The 27,662-nt window shown below is 36.3% G+C and overlaps 1 protein-coding gene across 3 annotated transcripts in view; it reads left to right on the top strand.

Annotated features, from left to right (window-relative positions):
• The window catches only part of LOC150099333 (extracellular matrix organizing protein FRAS1-like), a 1,385,483-nt gene that overhangs the window by 785,725 nt on the left and 572,096 nt on the right, over positions 1-27,662 (top strand). For all 3 annotated transcript variants that reach the window (XM_090403569.1, XM_090403568.1, XM_090403570.1), the window contains 2 exons: positions 15,622-15,704; positions 25,761-25,944. In XM_090403569.1, the coding sequence (XP_090259695.1) occupies positions 15,622-15,704; positions 25,761-25,944 (267 nt within the window). The remainder of the gene's footprint in view (positions 1-15,621; positions 15,705-25,760; positions 25,945-27,662) is intronic.

Here is a 27,662-nt window from a genome sequence, read left to right as displayed (position 1 = left end):
TGTAATTCAAGTTAGTGAGAGAATCTTGGAGACTTGCACTAAATCTATTTAGAAGTGCAACATCATCTGAATAAAGCAAAGAGCTAAGTTTGATATTTCTGATATCAAAATATCAGGTATAATGCCACTTTCTTTAATAATATAATCTATATATACATGATGAATAAAATGAATAAGAACGGAGTTAATGTGCATTCTTGTCCTATACTTGATTTTACATGAAACCATCTTTCTGTTTTTCCCTCAATTCTAACAACTAACTTCACATATTAAATATATATTATGTATTAACTTATATACTATACTATGCCTTTTCCATCTTTACAAAAATTAAGTGCAGATCCTTGTATATATTCCCATGATTTCTCAACTATTTGTTGTAAAGTGAAAATCTGACCATGAAACCCTCAATTTGGCCTGAACCCAGCTTGTTCTCCTCCATATTTATCTGAGGGACGAAGTGAGCTGTATGGGAGTGATGGACTGCATTTGAGTGGTTATGGTGTGAGTCGCTTGGAGAGACTGCTGCTGGAAGGTAGAGAGGTGAATAGAGAGAATGAATCAGATTGAGAGGGGAGTGATGTGGAAGAGCAGGAGAGTAAGACAGGAGAGATTGAAGAAGTGGATATGAATGGGCAAGTGAGTGGTATGAGTATAGAAAATGAGAGAATGGGTCTGCACGAGGAGCAGGGAAACGGGGAGGCTCAGGGTGGACAAGGGTACACAGCGTGAGAAAGATGGATGCTCCAAGAGGAGGTGAGGGCATGTGTAGGCAGGAAAGAAATGGGATGACCAGGGATCAAGAGGAAACAGATGGAATTGCAAAGGGTTCTAAAATGAAGAAACAGAAAGGGAAATGGCCCCAGTCCAGCATAGAGAGATCACATCGTGTGAGTGGTATCAGTGGAACTAGCTGTAGATACAGAAATGAGCTGTTGTGTTTGTATACCAATGCTAGAAGTATAAGAAACAAGGCAGATGAAATGGTTGCACTAATTGCGTCTGTTCACCCAAAGATTGCTGGAATAAGTGAGACATGGTTAGAAGAAGACGACATCCTGACAGGAATAGAGATGGAAAGGTAAGATGTGTTTCATGAGGATAGCAGGGATAAAAAGGGAGGGGGGGGTGCTATTGATGATAGAGAAAGAGTTATATCCATACAAGGTAGAGATGCAAGAGGGAAATAGGGCCAGTGGTTTTGAGGCAGTATGGTGTGAGATAGAGGTGAATAGAATCAAATACTTGGTTGGATGTTGTTATAGACCTGGTAATGTGGATGGTGGTGATAGTGAAATGTATAGTCAAATAAGCCAAGCAAATAAGAAAAGGGTGATCATTATGGGTGATTTTAATTGTGGCAATATAGACTGGAATGAAGAGATAGCAAATGGAAGTAAAGAAAATGAGTTTCTTGAGTTTTTGAGGGATAACTACCTCAGACAGTATGTAATAGAGGGCACACGAGGATTAAGGGTCTTGGATTTGGTCATCTCATCAGAGGATGTAATTATAAATGAGGTGTCAAATCATCCACCAATTGGTGAAAGTGACCATGAGGTGATTACCTGGGTGGTTGCCAGCAGTGCAAGGACCCCTGTGAAAAAATGGGTATATGTGGAACTACAAGGGGGTGATTATGAAGAGCTCAGGAGACAGCTTGCAGGTGTAGTATGGAATGAGGAGTTAGCTGGAAAAGAGATCAATGCAGCTTGGGGGATTTTCAAAAACTATTTAGTAGATGCAATGTCTAAATGTATTCCACGGGTGAGAAGGTTAAATAAGGTAGGTGTGAGATGGATGAATAAAGAGATTAAGCATGCGATACAGAGAAAAAGGGCATTGTGGAGACAGCATAAGAGAAGTGGAAGTAACCAATTTCATGAGGTCTACAAAGACCAGGCAAGGAGGGTGACTTGGTTGGTGAGAGTTGCTAAAGAGAGGTATGAACAGCAGTTAGCTAATGAAGCCAAAAAAAATCCTAGAGAGTTCTTTTGATATGTAGCCAGCAAAAGAAAGAATGATTATGGAAGGATGACACTGATTGGAGGAAATGGTATAAAGACAGCTGTTGAAGAATGTGTGGTGGGAGTACTTAATGAGCAGTTCATAAAGATCTTTCAATCTTGTGAATGGAGAGATTAAGAGCAGTTGATGATGGGGAGGAGAGACTGACTGTAAGTGAGCTAGAGGTGTTTGGGGAGTTGGGTAAACTAGATGTAAATAAGGCTGTGGGATTTGATAATATATCACCGTGTATTCTGAAGGAATGTGCCAGAGAGTTGACACCTGCCTTGACATATTTTTTTAATACGAGTCTTGCACTTGGTCAAGTTCCTAAAGAGTGGAAGGTGGGCAAGATTGTGCCACTTCATAAAGGTGGTGATCGAACTCAAGCATCAAACTATAGGCCTATCTCTGTGTCAGGTGTTGTGGTTAAGTTGTTGGAGAAGCTTGTGAGAACTAGGATCCAGAGTTGGGTTGACAACAATGATATAATCTTTGATGGTCAGCATGGATTTGCTAAAGGGAGGTCGTGTTTTAGTAATCTACTTATTTATTACAATAAAGTGACTGCTTCCTTGTGCAGAGGAGAAGGATACACAGTAAGATATTTGGATTTTGCAAAAGCTTTTGATAGAGTACCTCATGATAAGTTGAAAGTCAAACTAGAGCAGATGGGGTTGGATATTAGATTAGTGCATTGGATTGGAGACTGGCTATCTGATAGGTATCAACAAGTTGTGTATGGGAGTGCAATATCCAGGAAAAGGAAAGTCACTAGTGGAGTGCCTAAGTGATCTGTTTTAGGACCATTACTATTTAACTTGTATATTAATGATATTGGCGAAGATTTCGATGGAGATATTCAGTTGTTTCCAGATGATGCAAAGTTGGGACGAACCATAAAGAGTAGTGAAGATGTTGTGGCCTTGCAAGAAGATTTGAATAAATTGAGTGATTGGGTAGGCAAATGGGGATGTTAGTTCAATGTTGCAAAATGTAAGGTTTTAAAATTTGGAAAACAAAGATGGGATGCAGAATTTATGCTTGGTGAGAATATATTGTTGGAAGTAAAAGAAATAAGAGATCTGGGGGTGATAGTGGATAAGGATCTAAAATTTAAGGGACACATCGCCAAAATTGTGAAGACAACACAAAGACTTCTGGGAATGATGCAGAGGACACTGAAGTGTAGAAGTTGGAAGATTCTTGTTCCATTGTATAAGGCTTTGATTAGGCCACACATGGACTATTGTGCCCAGATTTGGTCACCTGGTTTTCAGAAGGATGAAGAGATGTTGGAAAGGGTCCAAAGGCGACTGACTAAGGTAGTTTCTGACCTCTGGAATGTCGAGTATGAGGAAAGATTGAAAAGATGCGATTTGCAGAGTCTAGTGGAGAGAAGGAAGAGGGGAGATATGATAGAGACCTACAAGTTGGTAAGGGGTTGTTATAGGATCAATGGTGGAGAAGTTCTACAGAGAATAGTGGGAGATCAGGGGAGAACCAGAGTTCATCCCTGGAAACTGTATAAAGAGGGTGTGAGTAGGGGAGTGAGAGGCAGGTTTTTTTTGTGCAGAGTTGTGAGTGATTGGAATGCCTTGCCTGAGAGTGTGGTGTCTGCAAGGAGTTTGAATGTGTTTAAGACGCGGTATGATGAGATGTGTGTGAGATAAAAGGACCTCCTAGATGAGTCTTTGACTCCATGAGGTCTTGTTTAATAATAATAATAATAATAATAATAATAATAATAATAATAACACAAAGACTTCTGGAAATAATGCGGAGGACACTGACATGTAGAAGTAGGGAGATTCTTGTATCGTTGTATAAGGCTTTGATTAGGCCACACATGGACTATTGTGACCAAATTTGGTCACCTGGTTTTCAGAAGGATGAAGAGATGTTGGAAAGAGTCCAAAGGCGACTGACTAAGGTAGTTTCTGACCTGTGGAATTTTGAGTATGAGGAAAGATTGAGAAGATGTAATTTGCAGAGTCTGGTGGAGAGAAGGAAGAGGGGAGATATGATAGAGCCCTACAAGTTGGTAAGGGGTTGTTATAAAATCAATGGTGGAGAAGTTCTACAGAGAATAGTGGGAGATCAGGGGAGAACCAGAGGTCATCCCTGGAAACTGTATAAAGAGGGTGTGAGTAGGGGAGTGAGAGGCAGGTTTTTTTCGTGCAGAGTTGTGAATGATTGGAATGCCTTGCCTGAGAATGTGGTGTCTGCAAAGAGTTTGAATGTGTTTAAAACATGGTATGTTGAGCTGTGTGTGTGATAAAAGGACCTACCAGATGAGTCTTTGACTCCATGAGGTCTTATGGTGGTAATAGTAATAATAATAATAATAATAATAATAATAATAATCATCAAATTCCTGCCATGTACCCTCAAGGGGTGTACAGGATATGACAGTACTACATGAAAATATTACATCATTACTAACCTCCTATCTACAATTTTCCTCCAAATCAGTCTGTTACTTGTCAAGACTCCAACATTATCAGATCTTATATTTCTATCGTCTAAGGCACTTTGTACCGTATAATAATAATAATAATATTTCTCGTCGACAATTTTTCTTAGCCTCTTCAAGTTTGTTTGCATAAATCTTACCTGGAACATTTAATATGGAAATTCCTCTGCAGTTGTCATATTCAGTTTTATTCCACTTCTTATAAATAAATACAATGAGAGCTATACTCCAATCATCTGGAATTTGATCTTCTGAACAGGTCCTCTGAATTATACGAAATTCTGCAAAACTTTATACCTACATATTTGAGCCTTTCTGGTTGGATATTATCTGCCTTTCCACATTTTAGGTTTTTTATGTTTTTTCTACCTTGAGTGTTAATATGTACACCTGTTTGCAAATCTCTTGAAAATTTACTGCTTCTATTCTGTTACTGCTTGTTTCATTTAAGTTTTTTAAAGTAATCACTCCAGACATCTACAATGTCTTTTATTCAGTTTACATATCACCTATATCATCATTGCTTATTTTTACAGTGTATTCTTCTCCATTTCTAAGCTTTTTCAATAGCATCCAGAACATTTTGTCACTTTTTGATATTTATTTTCTATATTCTTACTCCAGTCTTCCCATGATGTTTGTTTTGCTACTTGTACATAGCTTAGCTCTCATACATTTTCTCTGTATTTAGGGAATTTCCAACTTGTTTGGTAGGAATTTAGATAAGCTTTTTTCCTTCCAGGGACTGCTTCTTTAACTTCTTGTGCTCAACAATGTGGCTGTTATTTTTCCATCCTTGAAGAACTTCACTACATGTCTCCCTAGCTGAATCATTCAATGTTCTCTTCAGAGTTTGCCATTAAGACTCCAAGGTTTGGTTCTTGTTTTTGAACTGTTTCATTTTTTCCTGAATAATATTTGTCCAGTTGACATTACAGTTTACCTGTAATGGGGAAGAGAGACTGATAGTAAGTGAGCAAGAGGTGTATGGGGAGTTGAGCAAACTAGATGTTAATAAAGCTGTGGAACTTGATAATTTATCACCACGTATTCTGAATGAATGTGCCGGGGAGTTAACACCTACCTTGACATAATAAAATTAGTTTAATCCTTTATCCAAGTGTGAGCAAACAAAGTTTGTGCCTGAAGTATCTTCAGGACTAGGGTAAGGTGATACAACACCAGGGCAACTCGTTGCAAAGGTGGAGAAAGCTACCAACACTCCTATCTCAGTATCTCCTATAATGCAAAACACATCTCCATGCAGATATGTATAATGTTATGCATTAAGGGAAGGGCCACTACCCAGACTAGTTTCGACCTTTATTGAGGTCTCTTCAGTGGGAGCCAGGCCCTAGTGGAGATACCAGGCAGAAGCATTAGCAGATCATCTCTACCTATAGGAGTTGCCAAATGGTGTGCCACCCTTTTTTAATAAATTACTCTGGATTTAGAGAAAGATGTTGAAAGTTTATTTTTCACTTGGTTAGAGTATAATAAAATTAGTTTAATCCTTTATCCAAGTGTGAGCAAACAAAGTTTGCGCCTGAAGTATCTTCAGGACTAGGCTCCCACTGAAGAGACCTCAATAAAGGTCGAAACTAGTCTGGGTAGTGGCCCTTCCCTTAATGCATAACATTATACATATCTGCATGGAGATGTGTTTTGCATTATAGGAGATACTGAGATAGGAGTGTTGGTAGCTTTCTCCACCTTTGCAACGAGTTTTCTGGTGTTGTATCACCTTACCCTAGTCCTGAAGATACTTCAGGTGCAAACTTTGTTTGCTCACACTTGGATAAAGGATTAAACTAATTTTATTATACTCTAACCAAGTGAAAAATAAACTTTCAACACCTACCTTGACATTTTATACGAGTCTTGCACTGGATCAAGTTCCTAAAGAGTGGAAGAAGGGCAAGAGTGTGCCACTTAATAAGGGAGGTAATAGAACTCAAGCATCAAACTATATGCTTATCTGTGTGTGTCAGGTGTTGTGGTTAAGTTGTTGGAGAAGCTTGTGAGAACTAGGATCCAGAATTGAGTTCACAACAATGGCATTATCTTTGACGGACAGCATGGATTTGCTAAAGGGAGGTCATGTTTTAGTAATCTACTCACTTCTTCTGTGGTGACTGCTTCCTTGGACAAAGGAGAAGGATACACAGTAATATACTTAGATTTTGCAAAGGCTTTTGATAGATTACCGCATGATAAGTTGATAGTCAAACTAGAGCATGGGGTTGGATATTAGATTGGTGCATTGGATTGGAGGGCTATCTGATAGGTATCAAATAGTGGTGTGCCTCAGGGGTCTGTTTTAGGGCCATTACTGTTTAACTTGTATATTCATGATATTGGTGAAGATTTGGATGGAGATATTCAGTTGTTTACAGATGATACAAAGTTGGGACAAACCATGAAGAATAGAGAAGTTGTTGTGGCCTTACAAGAAGACTTGAATAAATTGAGTGATTGGGTACCGGAATAGGAATGCAAGTTCAATGTTGCAAAATGTAAGGTTTTAAAATTTGGGAAACAAAGATGGGATGCAAAATTTTTGCTTGGTGAAAATATATTGTCGGAGGTTGAGGAAATAAGAGATCTTGGGGTGATAGTGGATAAGGATCTGAAATTTAGGGGATACATTGCCAAAATTGTGAAGACAACACAAAGACTTCTGGGAATGATGTGGAGGACACCTACTTGTAGAAGTAGGGAGATTCTTGTTCCATTGTATAAGGTTTTGATTAGGCCACACATGGACTACTGTGTCCAGATTTGGTCACCTGGTTTTCAGAAGGACAAAGAGATGTTGGAAAGGGTCCAGAGGTGACTGACTAAAGTAGTTTGTAACCTCTGGAAAGTCGAATATTAGGAAATATGGAAAAGATGCAATTTGCAGAGTCTGGTGGATAGGAGGAAGAGTCGAGATATGATATAGACCTACTAAAAGTTGGTGAGAGGTTGTTATGGAATCAATGTTGGAGAGGTTCTGCAGAAAACAGTGGGAAATCATAGGAGAACTAGAGGTCATCCCTAGACACTGTATAAAGAGGGTGTGAGCAGGGAAGTGAGAAGCAGGTTTTTTGCATGCAGAGTTGTGAATGATTGGGATGCCTAGCCTGAGAGTGTGGTGTCTGATGAGAATTTGAATGTGTTTAAAACATGGTATGATGAGCTGTGTGTGTGTGTAAAAAAGACCTCCTGTATGACTCTTTGGCTTCATGGGATCTTGGATAATAATAATAAATGCTGCTCAACTTTAATTCTTTTTAAAATGTTCTTACATGTTGTTCTTTTCGATGTGATATTCATTTTTATCCTAACTGAAAGCAAGTGATAATCGCTTCCAGTTTCAAATCCTCTGTACAGTTTTGTATTCTGAACTAGAATGAATATATCACTATGAACAGTGGCATAGTCATTGAGTGTCTTCTTATTTCTTTTGTCTTCTCTCCATATGAACTTGTTCACATCTTTATGGTGGAACATATCGTTAGTGTGTCTAGTTCGTATCCTTGAAAGAAACCCAACAGATATTTACCATTATTATTAGCCTTGTCCTTTTCTCCAATTTTCCCTGAAACATTTCTAAATGCCTGGTTGGATTTATTACTGCTTTTGATTAAGGTTTCAAGTCAGCTTTCGACTGCCTTAACAGTCATCTTGAACCATTTGATTCTTATCAGGGACCAAGAGAAACCTTATGAAGAAAAAACCCTCATTCAGTACCAAATCTATCATATGTCAAAGAGTTTAATTTTTCATAACCTTTTTTTTTCTGCCAGCACTAGTGTCACAAGTGAATGTAGCAGTAGTTTCGAGTTGTGCTTAAAAAAGTGTTTTTAAATTAGTGTATAGTGTAGCTTTTTATCAAATCTTATGTTGCATTTTTTTTTATTTTGGACACAAGTGTCCTTCAGTAGTGTTGATGTAATTTTTTGTCATTTATATTGTGTTTTGCTATTTGTTTGTTCATACTGATTCTGCTTCTAAAAATGGCATCCACAAAGAAATGAATGTCGGTGGCACAGAAGGACTTCGGTACAAAGATCTAGCTCTGCCTTGGATTTTTAGCAGTGGACGCGTGGCCAAAATTGCAATATGTATGCATAGTTGAGACCAGAACCAGCGCTAGGGTCTTTGCCGCCCACATGCAATTTCTATCTAAGCGCCCTTGTAACGATCCAGGCGTGTGTGGTTCTTTTACGATAATAAAAATTTAAATTATTTGAAATTTCTTAAATAAATTTTGACAGAACAGCCACACGTTGGTTTGCTAAATGTAACAAACCGGGGGCGTTGACTAGGCCGGATAAACATTAAAAACCCGAATATTCAAAAAATTCTCAAAAGTTAAAGCAAATTTTGATAAAGCCACTTCACTTTAATCATTGAATATAATGATATAGAGATTATAGCCTTCTCACCGACCCGAATCGTTAACAAAATTAAAATGAATTTTAATTAAAGTTTAAATTTATTTGAACTAAAGTTTAAAACATTCTTGCATTTTACAAGTTACTAAATTCTTAGTAACTTGTAAAAAATGTTTAATAATTTTTATAAGTGGAACTATCTTTTAGGAAAATAAAAGAAACTTTTATTTTCCTAAAAGATGGGAAAGATGAGAAAATATGAGAAAGATGAGAAAATAAGAAAAGAATTCAGAAATAATTAGAACATTTAATATAAGTATTCAAAAAATAACATCTTTACAGAATAACAGAAAATAAATGTGTAGAGTAACAATAAATTTGTACAGAAAAAGGGTAACCAATGACTTGCCCCAGGGTTCTGTTCTTGAGCCCTGCTATTTTACTTGTTCAAAAATGATTTATTATGTTCAGTGACTGGGGATCTTCATTTGTTTGCTGATGTTCAAATGTTGGGGAGTATTATAAGTTCTGCTGATGTTAATTCCCTTCAGGAAGATTTGAACATATTGCTGGTATTGCAAAGGGGAGTAACATTGCAGTGCTGCTACTGTATGATAAGAAGTACTGTAACATGAACGGATAAGGAAGTAGTTGGCCTCTGTATAATGCACTGGTCAGACCCCACTTGGGCTGTTGTGTTCGAATCTGGTCACCTAGTTGACAGAAGAGGATAAATCCAGAGTAATTTTTAAAAAAGGTGATAAACCTTTTGGCAACTCCCATAGGCACAGATGACTTGCTACTGCTTCTGCCTGGTATCTCCAGCTCTGGGCCTGGCTCCCACTGAAGAGACCTCATTAAAGGTCGAAACTAGTCTGGGTAGATGGCCAATCCCTTTAATGCATAACAGTATACATATCCACATAGGAAATGTGTTTTGCATTATGGGAGATACTGGGTTAGAAGTGCCTGGTAGCTTGCTCCACCTTTGCCACGAGTTGCCTTGGTGTTGCACTACTTACTGGATAAGATAGTACAACACTATATTTAGTCCTGAAGATATTTTCAGGCGCAAACTTTGTTTGCTCTCACTGGGATAAAGGATTAAACTAAATCTATTATAACAGGAATAGAAGTTGCTGGGTACAGCATTTTTCAGCAGGATAGGAAGAGAAAGTGTGGTGGTGGAGTACTGTTTATGATAAGACGACCTATGTCCTCTAAGAGTGGAGACTTTGCAAGGCAGTGGCACTAATGATTTTGAAAGCATATGGTGTGAGGTAGAGGTGGGCAAGACAGGATATTTAGTGGAGTGTTGCTACAGACCCAGAAGCACAGAGGGTGAGGACCACGAAATGTTTAGATGCTTGAGTTTAGCAAGTGCAAGAAGAATGATTGTTATGGGAGATTTTAAGTACAGTAGTATAAATTGGGGAGAGTAAGATGCATGTTGCAATAAGGGAATTGAATTTCTAGAATTCTTGAGGGACAAATGTCTTAGGCAACATGTAATAGAGGGAACAAGAGGTTCAAGAGTTTTGGATTTGGTTATAGCATCAGAAGAGTTCATAATAACTGAGATGACATCTCTCCCACCAGTTGGAGAGAGTGACCATATGGGTTTGACTTGGAAAATGAATAGGCATACAGGAGTATCAAAGAGAAGAGAACGTATGTTGAATTATAAGGCAGGTGATTATAATAGTCTAAGAGGTCAACTTGGGAAAGTTTCATGGAGGGAGGAATTGGAAGGCTGGGATATCATTAGTGCATGGGAAATTATGAAAGAATATTTGATAACAGCAATGGCAAGTTGTATACCATGAGTGAACAAGAGGACACAATTTGGAGTAAAGTGGATGACAAACAATATTAAACAGGAATTGCATGCGAAAAAGAGGCTATGGAAGAGATATAAGGAGACAGGTGAAGAGAAAATGCATGAAGAGTATAAGACACAGGCCAGAAGAGTGACTAGTATGGTAAGAAAGACAAAACTGGAATATGAGAGGAGATTGGCCTTAAGATCCAAAGAAAATCCTAGGGAATTTTTTAGATATGTGGCCAGTAGAGGAGAAATGACCGTGGAAGAATGATATTGTGGGATAAAAATGGGAATAGAGTGACTGATGCAGAGGACATAGTGGAATTGTTCAATGAACACTTTATTAGAGTATTTCATCCTGGAGGAGTCATTTTTAATGCTAGAGGGATTGGGCAGGCTCAAGGTTTAGAGGTACAGGAGGAAAGTGTGTTTCAAATACTGAGTACTCTGGATGTCAGTAAAGCTCTGGGACTGGATGGTATGTCACCACGAGTTTTGAGAGAATGTGCTAAGGAACTGACAGTGCCCTTGACCTGGTTTTTCAATGAAAGTCTAGCTGTGGGAAAGGTGCCCATGGAATGGAAGGAAGGTAAGATAGTGCCATTACATAAGGGCGGTAGCAGACCAGAAATGTCTAATTATAGGCCAGTTTGTGTGTTATCAGTAGTTAGTAAGATCTTGGAGAAAGTAGTGGACTGTATATAGCATTGGGCAGATGAGAGTAATGTTATCTGTGAGAGTCAACATGGATTTGTGAAGGGGGACTCTTGTTTTAGCAATATGTTAGCCTTTTATGATAAAGTTACCAGAGCATTAGATGAGGGAAAGGCATATACTGCCATTTTCTTAGACTTAGCAAAGGCATTTGACAGGGTGCCACATAATAAGCTGCTATTTAAGTTTCAGCACATGGGTCTGGATGTCAGATTGGTCAACTGGATCCAGGATTGGCTGTCCGATAGGTATCAGAGAGTTGCGTATGGTGAGGGCAGTTTCAAGGAAGCAGAGGGTTACCAGTGGGGTTCCACAGTGCTCAGTACTGGGACCTATATCGTTTAACCTTTATATCAATGACATTGTCAGTGGATTGCAAAGGGATATTTGGTTGTTTGTGGATGATGTGAAGCTTGTAAGGATTATTAGTAACAGTGCAGATGCAGCAGCCCTGCAAATGGATTTGAATAAGCTAGATACATGGACAAAAGAATGGGAGTATCCGTTTAATGCAGCAAAATGTAAGGTCTTGAGGTTTGGGAAACATCGATGGGACACTGTATACTTTATGGGTGGAGTTATACTGGAGGAAGTAGGGGAGACAAGAGATCTGGGATTGATGATTGATAGAAACCTGAAATTTAATGGACATATTGTAAAGGTGGTGAAGTCAACACAGAGGATTGCTGCAATAATGAGAAGGACACTGACCTGCAGAGATAAAACAGTTATTATCGTTCCATTGTATAAGACCCTGATCAGACTACACTTGGACTATTGTTCGCAGATTTGGTCCCCAGGATTTGAAGGGGATAAATTAACTGTGGAAAGGGTACAAAGATGTTTCAGGACTGTACAATGATAGTTATGAGTATTGGGTGAGGAATGTGGACTGCAGAGAGTTTGGTGGGTAGAAGATGGAGAGGTGACATGATTGAGACTTTTAAACTGTTTGAGAAGTGGTTACAGGATTGAGATTGAGGAGTTCTTTCGCTTGGTTGAACAAAGGGAAGGAGTGATGACAAGAGGCCATCCCTGGAAGTTACCACGATGAGTCTTATGTAATAATAATAATAATAATAATAATAATAATAATAATAATAATAATAATGTGGAAAGGAAAGGGTCCAGAGACAAGTAACTAAGACAATATCAGGACTTTGGAATGCTGTATATGGAGAGAAGTTGAAGAAATATGGATTGCAAAGTTTGGTGAATAGGAGGAAGAGAGGTGATATTATAATTTAAGTTAGTGAAAGGAATTTATCGGATTAATCCAGATGAGATTATAAAACGAGTAGTAGGCAAGACTGGAAAAACCTGAGACCATTCTTGGAAGTTATGTAAAAGTGTGGTGAAGAGGGGTGTGAGAAGTAGATTTGTTTACATGGAGAATTGTCAGTAAATGGAACGCATTACCAGAATGTGTTATTAATGCAAGGAGTGTTAAGGATTTTAACAGTCAGTATGAGAAATATATTGTCAGTTGAATGAACCTCCCATGATGAATCTGCTGACTCCAAGGAGGGTGCAATAATAATAATAATAATAAGTGAACTCTTGCAATAATTGTAATTATCAAAAGAAAAGCCAAAAGGCTTCATTTCAGCAATGTAACATAAACAGAAATAGGGGATATTAAAGATCTATCCTTATTTCAAAGGTGAATTAATACTGTATATAGAAACTGTAAATGTTTCAAAAATTGACCACAGCACTTATGAGAATACAATTCTTGGCCTCAAAGTTGCCTTTGGTTGCGCTACTTAAATTAAATGAGTGCTGCCCAGGTTTCTGCCTAGTGTCTGATTAGCACAAACTGTTCAAAACAACTGTCACACAAGTAAAACCTTATTCAAAAGCACTAATAAAAAATAAATATATAGATGCCTGTGCAGTGCCTATGGCTTTTAGTAGTGCAAGCTAATTAAAATCCAATGCCAAGAATTGTATTTCATGAGCTCCCTGATCAGTTTCCAGTGCTTTCAATGTTTTAATATTCATTCAGCTATGAAATAAGAATGGATCTTTAATACCAACCCCATGTTCTACCTCATTTTGAATCACCAAAATAAAGCATCTTGTCTCTTTTTTGGATAATTACAAATATATATATATATATATTATGGAAACTACTGAATTGATTTATATATTATGATATTATTACATAGCATTCTTTGAAGGCCGATTCAAATTTTGTTTAGATATCTCTATAAATGAGAAGGATAAAAAGGAGATTCACTTTAAGAAATCAATTAAATTTAATAATTCTTCTCTTCTGAATAAAATTGCTTACAGATATATTATTTCCTTTTATAGATTTCAACTGTGATTTTAATGGAATTGCTGTACATTTTAGTTTATGTTAATTTTTACTGATAATTTTTTTAAAATCTACTGTTTCTCATTTTAATATGCATGTAATTCTAAGATGTTGTACTAGAGATTACTGAGCTGCAAGATTTTTACTATGTTATTCATACAAATATGAGGGTGGTCTGAAAAGTTCTCAGCCTAACAAGAAAAAGCAAATTTATAATTTCAAAATTATTTTTATTTTTCAACATAATCTCCTTTAAGACTAGTACATTTATTCCAGTGATGCTCCAGCGCCATTATCCCATTTCTGTAGTGTTTCTCAGTAAGATCTGCAAAATACCCCTCTACAGCTGCAATCACCTCTTGAAGAAAAATGCTGACCAGTGAGGAAAAGTTTTAGTTTTTGGAAGAGATAGAAGTTATAGGGAGCCAAATCTGGGGAATAAGGTGGATGTTCCAACAATTCATAGTGCAGATCCCTTAATTTTCCAATTGCCAAAATACCTTTGTGAGCTGGTGCATTGTCCTGATGAAAGATGATTTTTTCTTCTGCAAACGGGGTCTTTTCTCACAAATTTTTTCGTCTAGTCTGGTTAAAAGATCTTAATAATATTCCTCGGTTATTGTTTTACCCTTTTCAAGATAATTAATAAATAAAATGCCTTTAGCATCCTAAAACACCAATGCCATGACTTTTCCTGCTGATGGAACCGACTTTGTCTTCTTTGGCGCTGAACAACTGGCTTCTGTCCACTATTTTCATTGCTGTTTGGATTTTGGTGTGTAATGGTGAATCCAAGTCTCATCCATAGCAATAAATCGATGCACAAAATCAGTTTTATTCTTGTTAAAACAGTCCAAACACTGTTCAGAGATTTTCATGCAGTTCGTTTTTGATCTACTGTGAGCAAGCGTGGCACCCATCTTGCACAAAGCTTTTTCATATGCAATTCTTCATGCAAAATATATCCTATATGTTCATTTGAAATGCCTATAGTCTCAGCAATTTCATGCACTTTGATTCGCTAGTCATCCAATACCATATCGTGCACTCGATCAATGATTTCTGATGTTGTTACACTTTTTGGACGTCCTTCACGTGGATCATCTTCAAGGCCGGTACGGCCATGTTTAAACTCAGCAGCCCATTTCTTAATTGTTGAAAATGAAGGAGAAGAGTGCCCATAAATTTTATGAACTTCGAATGAATTTATTTTGGTGTTAAACCTTCTTTTACAAAAAATTTTATAACCGCACAATACTCTGATTTTATCCATTTCAAGGGATACAGACAACACTTTTTGCTTCAGATGGCCGTATAAAACAAACTATTTGATAGAATGACTTGCAATTTCACTTGAATGCTTATGACAGAGGTACCAACTTTGAAAAAAAAATCTCTTGCTGGTAGTGTTGCCAGCTATGGTCGAGACTGAGAAATTTTTAGACTACCCTCATATATCCACTTTGTGGATTGTCTAGCTTATTTGGATCTAGAATGTTATTATTATTAACATCTGACCTCAGTGGAGTTAGAGATTCATCTTGGACATGTTAACATCTTAATCTGCTAGTAATTTCTATTCTTTTCAGCTATGAGAACTCTAGCTTAGTATTAATATTAAATTCCTTTTATAATGATGAAGTGTTGAATTATTTTGTAAGTGCTAGTTATATCCTTAATTGCTAGCTATTCATCTGTATAAATTGATTGTTTACAAACATGTAAACAATGAATTTAAAGTAGATATTGTAAATATTGTAAATATTTACAATATTTACAATTGTAAATATTGTAAATATTATTCAGTATTTATAAAAGTCTTTTTTGTTAAAAATTCTGATTGCAAATTTTTCAATAATAATTGCATTTCAAAATTTTTCATTTTATGTTTCAGGTACTCTAAGAAAGTTGCATGTATCTGAACAACCGATTCATAAAGGAGCTGTTTTAGCAGAAGGACAAACATTTCCTTATACTGTAAGAGACTACTTCATATATTTTCAATATTTAATGGAAAGCTAAGAATAAATAAACTTACATTTTGCAGACGATATCGATTTTCTGGCAGAAAGTGAAGAAGAATTACAAGAGATAACTAGCTGTGTTTTTGGATCATTAAAAGAATATGGATTATACATAAATCTAAAAAAAATAAAAACAATCATCATCATCATCATCATGCATATCAAGGATTTAGGCCTAGCATAGCCTGTTCCGGCCTTAGAAGTCATCGTTGAATCGTTTAAGAGGATGTCCTGGTTTTCTTTTTCCTAATGGCTTGTCCTTTAAGACTTGTTTAGGTAATCTTTCTGTTTTCATTCTTTGAACGTGTTCCATCCATTTATGTTTATATGTTTTTAATTTTTTCTATTACTGGTTCTTGGTTTAATTTTTTCATAATTTCTTCGTTTCTTTTGTGATCAAATAGGGTATACTTTGCAGTTTTTCTCATAAACTTCATTTCTGCTGTTGTTAATCTTTGTTTGTCTTTTTGTTTTATTGTCCAGATTTCGCTTCCATACATTAAGACTGGTAAGGCTAATGTATTGTATACTTTTAGTCCGGTTTGTTTTTGAACTAGGTTTGGTTTAAATATAGAGTTGATTACACCTGTTATTTTTAAATATTTTGCAATTTTTACGTTTATATCCTTTTCACTTTCATATGTGATCGTACATCCTAGGTAGTTAAATGAATTCACCTCTTCTAAGATCTTGTTATCTATTACTAATAAAAACAATGATAACTTCAAAATCAGACATTGAACTCTTAAAGATACAAATTGGCAATAAACAAATTGAGAATTTAAACAAGTCACTTATCTAGGAAGCACATTGAGTCAAGATGGCTGCTCAAAAACTGAATTTGAAAAATGAAAACAAAAACATTAAATACCGAATTGCTAAGGCAACCATGGCCCTACAGAAGTTAAAACCATTGTGAGGAGATAACAGAATAGCAGTTACAACCAGACTAAGACTAATTGACACCTTGGTGAATTCTATCCTCTTGTATGGTTGTGATGCCTGGACTTTATTGAGGGAAGATGAGAGGAGGCTCCTGTCTTTGAAATGAAAACTTCAAGAGAACTTTTGAGAATTCGCTATACTGCTCATGAAACCAATGAAAATGTCTGAAATCTGATTGATTCAGTAAATGGGAGAAAAAGGAAAAATATTCTGACAGTTATCAGAAGAAGACAGATGAAATGGTTTGGACATGTGGAGAGGGCTGATGGCATTCCAAAGCAAGCATTAGAAGGAATCATTCTGGGATCAAAGGTTAGGGGCTGACCACCTCGATTAAAATGGACTGATAACATCAAAAAATGAAAAAATTCCTCCCTTTCTCAACTGACATCAAGAACAAGAGACCAAGATGATTGGAGGAGGCTAACAAAGAATATCATCTACCAGCCATGAGTGACCCAATGGTCCATTTAGGACTATGGGAGAGAAAGAAAGAATGGAAAGCTGTTTGTCAAAAAATGTTACTTGTCTGTGACACACTTGCAAAAAGTTTTTATGTATGTAAAATATGCAGACAGGTTTATCATAGTTTTGTTCATGTGGGTGTTAGCCAGTTTACATATAATATCCATTATTCACTAATACAGTAAAAGCCTTGCTCTTTCAGATTGTTAATATGGGGGTAGTCTAGATGAGCAATTATAACTGTATCAGTTCTACATGATTCAAATTTTTAAATTTACATGTATTTGAAACATACTGTATTAAAGTTAATAGATTAGACCACACAGCAAATTAATTACTGTATTAATTTAATGGATAAGGTAAACAATTAATGTGTTTTCAAATCATATAAAAAATTCCCATTTTTATGGAAGTGATGTCTCTGTTAATAATTAATGAATTACAGTGAGAGAAAATTTATTAAATTTTATGCCACTGTAATTCTTGAATTATTAACAGAGATATCTGATCTCAATTTTCCTTGCATTTTAGGCTCAGTGGCCTGTTCCAGTTAAGTAATTTGCTTCTTTAAAACCTAATTAATGTTCTGATAAAGCACTTAATACTATCTGCTCAGTGTGTTATGGATGAAACCATAATACATAATGACCTAGTGGTATAAGTCAGGCTAACTCACCTTTGTTTGAAAAGTCTGGACAAAAGGATCAAATCCAGGTTTTTCTAAAAGGCATTACAAAACTGATTGAGGTATCCTCTAATAGTCACTACCATCAAAAAAAAAAATTTTTTTTTTTGATGGTAGTGACAAAACAAAACTCTGGTTCATGCCACTGGTTGTCCTCCTTTTATGAGAAACACTGCTCTACTATATACAACTGGACTGGTATTGTTCAGAGAGTGAATTGCAAATCCAGCTAACTAATTTACTGTCTATTGCCATTGTATACAGCTTGTACACATATTTATCATGTGGTAGTCTATCAAGCATATTTGTAAAGTCCAAGAGTCTCACTGTATGTGATTCTTTCTTATCTAACACACTCGTCATGTTGTCATAAAATGCAAGGAAATGGCTAAAACAAGACCCACACCTTATAAATTCATGATGATCATCATAAAGAATACCAGGTCCATTAACCTAATTTCATATTCTATTCCTAACCAGTCTCTCCAACAACTTGAATATACAACTGATACAGCTCAGTTATACAGACTGCTCTATTATTGGAAACTTCTGTCCTTAAACCATTCTTTTGTATGTTACAATTTTCCTTCCTTCCACTCCTTAAGAAGCTTACGACATTCATTAAATAACCAGGTCTAGGGCTTAGCTAACTGTTGTGCACATTCCTTAAGAATATGTGGTGATACGTCATTCATTCCCAATGCATTATTAACATCTATCCTGACAACACCTGATACAACTCCGATTCTTTAACTTCCAGTTCTCCTAATATTTGCCTCCCTTCTATATATTGCATGGCATCATATATACCAGTATGTTATACACTGATAAAGTACTCATTCAATAATTTCATGATATCCTTTGCAATGGTCATTCTACTGCCATGATTATTCACCAGTGTCAACCTACCATTATTCTTTCTCTTGCTTGGCATATAGCAGAGGAATCCCCTGGAATTAACCTTTACTTGACCAGCCGATCTTCTCTCATACTACACCTTTTTTTTTCTTTACCATGCTTGTCACCTTCCTAGCCTGCACTTTATAATACACGTGGATTTTAGAATAATCTACATTCCTTTAATATACACAGTGAGAGCCTATCTAGTCTCATGGCCATAATACATTAATCTTACTTATAATTCTAAACAGTTCAGATTCCGAACAGTCTTCTCTCCTCCTCCTCCTTCCTGGTGTTATTCAACACTGCTCCCAACCCTATCAGCATGAAATACACTAACAAAATACTCATCGATCATTCATTCTATATATATAGTGGGTTATAGATGTGAAGCATGTGCAATCTCTATCTTCTATAGTCGTATAGCTTTCATATTTATAAGCTTTCATATTCATCCTTTCTTCTGTTAGCCAACTGTACAATTGTCTTGGATTTGGTCTCCTTTCATATGCCAATTTCTCCCTCCTCATTACATTTCTAATCACTGTTTTATACCCCTCCTTTGTACTTATTATTATTATTATTATTTTATATATATTTTTTATATATTTTATATATAGGAGCAAAAATTAAGAATATAAAGAAAGCAATTCAAAAACAGAAAAGAAAAGTAAACGAGATTGTAGTTGTAGTAGGTACTAATGACTTAACTAGCGATAAGTCTATTATGAGAGAAGACATGAAAGGATTGTTGGAAGAGGTGAGAGTGAAGAGTGAGAAAGTGAAAATAGTAAGTATATTACCTCGATATGATAAAAATGAATTAAGAAGAAGGGCTATGATGGCAAATGCCATCATAGCCCTTCGTATAATACATAGGCTGTGTAGAAGGAATGGATGAGTTTTTGGATGTGTGGAGTGAGTTTGATGGAAGATTGGATTTGTGTAAGAGGGACAACCTACACCTGAATGCATTTAGTATCAGGAGTCTAGGAAAACTAATAACTATGAGACCTAGCACAGAGAATCAGGGAAACTAAATTATAAAAAGAGAAATGGTGAGAATGTGAGTGTAGAGCAACAGTGTTATATACCTGTATTAATGATGGGAATGGGGTTTGTCATGGAAATCTTGACAAGGAGAGAACGATTTCGACTTTGTGTTCATCCAGTTCAGACCCATCAAATGTGTGCAAAAATGTCCACATGTATAAGGTACTAGAAAAGAATAGAGATCTGAAAGTTCTCCAACATTGTCATGCAGACTGCAAACAAGAGTATACAAAAGAACATGCAGGTAGAGTATTATGTCTATACACAAATGCTAGCAGTATCAGAAACAATGGGGTAGAGTTTGTTGCCTTGGTCAATATGTTGGGACCTCAGATTGTAGGCATTAGTGAGACCTGGCTATTGGAATCAAACATACTAACTGGTATTGAGTGTAAAGGGTACAGTATTTTTGGGAAGGATAGAGAGGATAGGAGAGGAAGGAGCATGCTGCTAATGATATTGGATGACTCGAATCCAGTTAGAGTTGAGATCTATGATTGTACTACTACTACTACTAACAGTATTTCATGTGGCAGTGAGTTTGAAACCATCTGGTGTGAGGTGGAATCTACCAAGATCAATTACATAGTCGAGTGTTGTTACAGACCTGGTGGATCGATTCCTACTAATGAAGAAATGCATCACCAAATAGAAAAGATGAGTGCAAAAAGAGTAATTGTAATGGGAGACTTTAATTATTCAAATATTGATTGGGAAGAAGTAGAATCTCATGAGAAGAATGAAAATGCTTTTCTTGAATTATTGAGGGACAACTTCCTCAAGCAGCATGTGACAGAAGGAACTTGAGATCAAAGAGTGTTAGATTTGATTATAGTGTCAGAGGGCATTTCAGTTAATGACGTAACTGTTCTGGCTCCGGTTGGTGACAGTGATCATGCAATACTCACTTAGGAAGTGACTAAGTTTATGAATGTTCCATTCAGAAAAGGTTACATGCTGAACTACAAAGCAGGAAATTATGACCAACTGAGGAGTGTACTGAGTTCATTGGAATGAGATTGGTTGCTGGATGGAAAGAATATTGACAGTGCATGGGAAGCATTCTTTTTTTATATTATTATTATTATTATTCGTGACACCTCCAAGGAGTTTGAAGACTCATCGCGGGAGGACACCTATTATACAACTCTCCGTCTCCACCATTACACCAACTACTACACCAATCAACAACATCAGCGCCATCTACTGCCCACCACCACCACAGTTAGTATTTTTTATCTATAAATTGCATGTGTTCTAAAGGGCCGATTTGTCTGTATGCGGGGTGAAAAACCCGAGTTTCCGGGAGAAAAAATCCTGCTACCTCCGTATGAGATCGGCTAACTCACCTTCAATTGAAAAAGTCCATATAAAGATTCCGTCATGACGAGAATCGAACTTAGGCCTTTTCCAATCAAAGGGCGCAATGTACCGTCGTTCTTCCAATTGCGCTTCGGACAATTTAAACAATACTTAAATGATGCTATATCAGAATGTGTCCCAAGAGTTCGAAGAATAAATAGGGTAGGAGTCAAATGGATGTGTAATCTTATTAAGCAAGAGATTCGTAAGAAAAGAATGATGTAGAAGGACACCATCCTTATCCACTGTGTGCATAAGGATGATGTCTGTTATGAAAATAAATAGCAGGCTAGAATAGTCACAACTGTTGTACAGAAAGCAAAGTCTGAGTATGAAAAGAAACTGGCTCTGCTTCGTAAAGACAACCCACAAGAATTCTATCAATATGCTGCAAGTAAAAAAAGAATAAATAAGAAAGAATAACTCTTATAAATGCAGATGGCACGAGGATTACGGATGCAGAAGAGGATAAAAATGGGCACTCGTTAGTTCAACTAATGAGCGCCCATTTAGTTAAAAGCTATCAACCTGAATTCTTATTCAGTTTGTTGCACAAACTGAATAAGAATTCGGCAATAGGGTCTGATGGAATATCAGCATGTGTGCTAAAAAAGTGTTCAGTCGAACTGGCTATTCCTTTGACCAGGCTGTTTAATATGAGTCCCAAAACAGGGAAAATTCTGCAAAGATCGATGTATCCAACTATCGCCCAATCAGCATCTCAGAAGTCTGACTAATATAATCACATATCCTGCTTGTTCTGCATGCTTTACCACAGATATATCACACATCTTTTCTGCTGGAAAACATGCTTTCATTATTTGCTCATCTAGAAACCATAATCATAAATTTACCATATCTTATTTTTTTCTCTCTTTTTACAACTGACCTCCTGGCATCACTCTTTTCCTCAAATTCCTGCATAAATAATCATGGAAAATCACCTCCTACCATACTAGAATCCAAGAACCATATGCCTCCTGTAGTTTTTCAACAAAAAGAAATTAGAAAAGTACTAAATAACTTGGATACTAAAATGTCTTCTGGTCCTGATGGCATCTCTTCAGTTATTTTCAAACATTATGCTCCAGAGATGCCATCAGTATCAGAAGACTTTTTTTTGGTATCCAGATATTTAGTAGTTTTCTGATTTTATTTCAATGAAAAACTCCAGGAGGCATACAGTACCAGACACTAAACAGTGCTATACTAAACAAATTACCAACCAAAGATGTTAATTTGTTCAGTTGGCCTCGATGTCACACAAGATTGAAAGCTTTGGAAATATTGAGGGCAACAACACAAGTTTCTTTGAACCTTTCCATTGTACATGTCCAGTGGTGGTGGCTGGTATATGCTACCAGGTCAGCAAGATTTCTTTCTGGTCATTCTCTGTGAGTCATGGTAGATGGCACCCTTTTTTCGAGCTTGACCATCAGTGTTGGAGTGCCTTAAGAATCTGTCCTATCACCTACTCTCTTTCTCCTGTTCATAAATGATCTACTCACAATTACCATTAATCCTACCCACTGTTTTGCAGATGATGATACTCTCCAGTCATCCTACTCATTTCACAAACCATGTGGTACTCTGACTTCCCAGGCTACAAGAATATCTACAACTAGTGTCTTGAACTTTGATGTGCATACTATCCTTCAGTGGGGGTGAGGACAACCTTGTCATGATCAGTGCCACCAAAACACGGTCTTGGCTTTTCTCTCACAAAAGAATTCTTGGCTCCCTCAGTAATATATAGATCACCAGACAAGATCAGATCTCTCTGCTTCGACTAATGTTTATTTCCAGTCTCTCCTGGGATAAACACATCACATCAACAGCCTCATCAGCATCTAAAAAAAATAGGCATTTTCTTTTGTTCAAGAGGCTAATTTCCATCCAACTGACTTTTATCTCTATATAGATATCCCAAATCTGTCCACGCTTCTAATTCTGCTCACATGTTTGGAGTGGTACACCTAAAACTTCTCTTATAATCCTCAATGCTGTCCAGAGGTGAGCAATTAGGCTTATAGATGATTCTTCTCTTACAGATTCATTTCAACATCTGTCTATTCTACACCACTCCAGCGAATTGGCAACTAATTGTGGCATACTGTCAACCATTTGTCCTGTGGAACAGCCTTCCTGACGAACTATCCCCAAGCTACAAACTTTTTTTTTTTTGAAAAGCTTGCAGCTTAAAAAAAAAAAAAAAAAAACCATCAATAATAAACTTCTGTCTCAGTCCTTATCATCTGCGTTTCACACACAGCACTAATGTGCTTGACCTTTCTTGTATGGAATCAATATATATATATATGTGTGTGTGTGTGTGTGTGTGTGTGATAATCTGCTTTTACTCGGTTGTTGTGATACATTTTAAAAAATATAGATTTAATGACTTCAAAAACTGAGATACTTATAAAGATTTTAATGAGAATAATACTACTAGTTTCAGCTTATAACAGCCTTCCTCAGGTATTCATAAAGGAAAAGAATAGTAATAAACATTGAAGTATCTAAACAAACTGAAAATGACAGGTAAAAATTGCCACACATAATTGATATATAAAAAATGTTGTATTTTTTCAAGTTGTTCCAACAGGCATGCCATTGTTTATTGCAAGTGTGCATGCAGGCTCACGTGAACGCCAATATTGAATAACTGCAGCTTAGCTATCTGGGATGTTATAACTCGAATTGTTGTTTAAGTGGACAGGGTTCAGCAGGATTTCCCTTGATTCTACAATTTTTCTCTCAAACTCATCATCACACGAAAGATATTTTCTGATCTATCCCAGCAAACGGAGTGGCTTTGTTGATCATCATTAGGATTATTCGAAAAAAGAACATGACTGGATAACGCAGTTGCATGAAATCTTTTGTAAGAGATGTCTCTCTTATGCTCTTCCATACGTTGTTCAATAGATTTGTTAGTTTGTCCAAAATAAGGGATATTGCAATCACACCATAATTTATATACACCTGGATATTTTACGTTGTGATGAGTAGGTTTTGGATGAAATAAAAGGAGATGAAATATATATATATATATATATATATATATATATATTTCATCTCCTTTCTTAGCTTTCTTGATACTAAGCAAGTATCAGGGTTTTTTTTGTTGTTGTTGTTGTTTGTCTTTTAGTACATTAGTACCATGCATTGGCTAAGGATTTTTTATTTATTATTTTTTAATTTAATTTAATTCATTTATATATATATATATATATATATATATATTTACATTATCCAGAAACTTCACTTTCAAGTGACTTTGGGCCTCTGATAAATTTGATGGTGGTCTGACACCAAGTGATGAAATTCATCTTCTACCTAAAGACAATCACAAACATCCGTGCTAATGTTGGGATTCGAACCTACAATTTGTTGGCTGGAAAGCAGGTGTGTTTTTACTCAGCTAACCAGGCCAGCAATAATTTTTGATACTTGCATCTTTTGTGATATAACTAGATTTGATTATTAAGAATTTAAAATATTAGAGGTATAAGCCTCCAAATATGTTATTGCAATAATGTTATTAGCCTGTAGCTCACCTGAGAGTGCATGCACTGGTGATTAGACTAGCCAATTAGTTTAGACTAGCCAATTTGGGATTTCACTTAGCAGCCCTGCTTTCTTTTCCTTTTTTTTTTTTTTTAAGAGAAATTTCATCATAGTTTACCATGTTGCAGATATCATTTTGCCATCTTACTGGTTTTTATAACTCAGATTTTCTCCTGATGGTCTTCTTCTGCTGCATATTAGGCTAAGAATCCACTCATCCTAATATGTAGCAGAAGCCTTTTACATAATTATTATTATTATTATTATTCAGGCCTCCATGGAGTCAAAAGACTCATTGTGGGAGGTCCTTTCTAAGAAGCACAAGTCTATCAGAACTCATCGAGGAAGGTCCCTCCTAGGAAACACAAAGTCTATCATACCACTCCTTAAATGCATTGACTGTTCTCGCTCTCACCACTCCATCAGGCAGTGCATTCCATGGTTCAACCACCCTCCATGCAAAGAAACCACTCCTCACCCTCTTTCTCACAGTTTCCTTTCGTAACTTCCAGGTTCAGATTAATTCTCCACTACGACATTACTACCATCGATGCCATCTATCGCCCATCATTAGAAAAATTTGTTAAAAACATTTCAGTTAGATTATCTCAAAACTATCAGTGCAAGAGCTAAGGGAATAATAGGAAGCTCAAATATAATTGAAGTACTACATTTTTAGGACTAGCCAAATGAGTTATAGAAATCTCTCACAAGCTTACCAGAAAAAGAGAATAAAGAGAGTGTGAGCAGCAGCAGCAGTTTTTTATGGTTGGAAAATGGCTGTTGAATGTATACCTTGGAATATGTACTGAGTTCAAAAACAGCTTTTGATGTTTCATGAGCTTTATGTATGATAGTGAGGACTTCCCATGATGAGTTATTGATTCTCTGGAGATCTGATGATGGTAATAATAATAATAATAATAATAATAATAATAATAATAATAATAATAATAATAACAATAATAATAATAATAATAATAATAATAATAAATCAGAATTGATGAAAATATTTTTTATTTTTTATAGGACATCCTTGAAAATCTTATAGTTTATGTGCATGATGGAATGAGAGGTACTACAGCAGACAGTTTTACTGTGAAAGCTTCTGATGGCCAGTTTATGGATAGTGGAAGCATTCAGGTGACTGTGTTAATCTCTGACCAGGAAGTTCCTTATATGATTATTAATAGAGGACTAGAATTAAAAGCAGGTTAAGTTTTCTTTTGTAATTACATATTGTATATAATTTATTCACCAGTGAAAGGCTTGGAAGTGTCACCTTGTTAATGTATGTTCAATCTCGTTGTCTGCACCATTTGTAATAATTTCAACTACACCATTTTTGTTATATCAAATTCTATATCATATTTTTTGTAATTCCACTACCCTGATTTATTATTATTATTATTATTATTATTATTATTCAGGCCTCCAAGGAATCAAAAGACTCATCGAGGGAGGTCCTTCCTAAGACATAAAGTCTGTCAAGACTCATCGAGGGGAGGTCCCCCCCCCCCCGAGAAACACAAAGTCTATCATACCACTCTTTAAACTCACTGACCGTTCTCGCTCCCACCACTCCATCAGGCAATGCATTCCACGGCTCAACTACCCTCCACACAAAGAAACCACTCTTTACCCTCTTGCTCACAGTTTCCTTTCGTAACTTCCAGGGATGGCCTCTTGTCATCACTCCTTCCCGCTGATCAACCAAGCGAAAGAACTCCCCAGTGTCAACCCTGTAACCACCTCTCAACAGTTTAAAAGTCTCAATCATATCACCTCTCCTTCTTCTATCCACCAAACTCTGCAGTCCACATTCTCTCAGCCGATCCTCATAACTATCCTTGTACAGTCCTGAAACCATCTTTGTCATCCATCTTTGTATCCTTTCCACAGTTAATTTATCCCCTTCAAATCAAAGGGCAGCATTTAATGCTGCCCTTTCTTTATTTTCTCTTATGTATAACTTCGTTAAATGCTTGACTGCCTTAACTATTGGCTACTGCCATCTATGTATTTCTACTATATTTTATTTCCCACTCTCTATAGTCTAACAACTTTATTTGTTTAATGACTGCACCAGTTAGACTACATATTGAGTGTGATATAACAAGACATTAAACCAAAGACAAGGCAGATATTGTTCATATACCCTGGTTATATTATTCTTACTTTAAATTGGTTATGGCATAAATATGAATCTTATAACTTCTATCTTATGCAGGTTTGAATTTTTTAGGATAGTGCTTTGACAGATTCAGTCCATTGTATTGTTTATGAACCATTTAATTAAGTCTAAAGGAATATTTACAGAATGATACAGTATATACACAAAGTCATTCAGTTTTCTTGCTACTCTTAATTCTTTCTACTCTAAACTTTACTTCTAAGCCTAATTCACAATGTAGCATAACTTTACTTGAATATAAGGCATACTTTGTTTAAGCTTAATTCGCCATTAATATACAATATCTCACGAACATAGACACTTGACATGCAATCTTGTTCAGTATTACAACTACTTACAATTCTTGATCAGCAGACAGTCTCTCACATTAATCTTTTGTTCACATGTAAGTCTTCTTCTTGTCTTTCTTTCTACTTGTCGACTCGATTCTGTTTTCCCACAAAATATCTTCCTCGTTGGAGTTGTTGACTATGCCTTTTCTTATAGGATCCTTAACATGGCGGCAATGTATAGCTCCTTCCTATCGAGACAATCGACACAAAAAATCCTAAGACAAATGACACTTCTCTTTCAATTCTCAACAATGAATCTTGCATGACGGTGGGCTCAGGTAAGAGAAGAGATAGAAAACCCTAAAATAAAAATTTCTTCTTGGTGAGTTGCTTTATATAGGCCCAGACCTCCATTGTGCTCATACACCCATCTCACAATATCCATCTTTTGTCAACACGTGATGA

This window comes from Typopeltis vanoorti, chromosome 14 (genome assembly GCF_054136105.1).
Source record: "Typopeltis vanoorti isolate ZY-2024b chromosome 14, IOZ_Tvanoo_1.0, whole genome shotgun sequence".
In the NCBI taxonomy this organism is placed as follows: Eukaryota; Metazoa; Arthropoda; class Arachnida; order Uropygi; family Thelyphonidae; genus Typopeltis; species Typopeltis vanoorti.
Note: the sequence above shows the minus strand (reverse complement) of the source record. Positions and strands in the feature narration are given on the sequence as shown.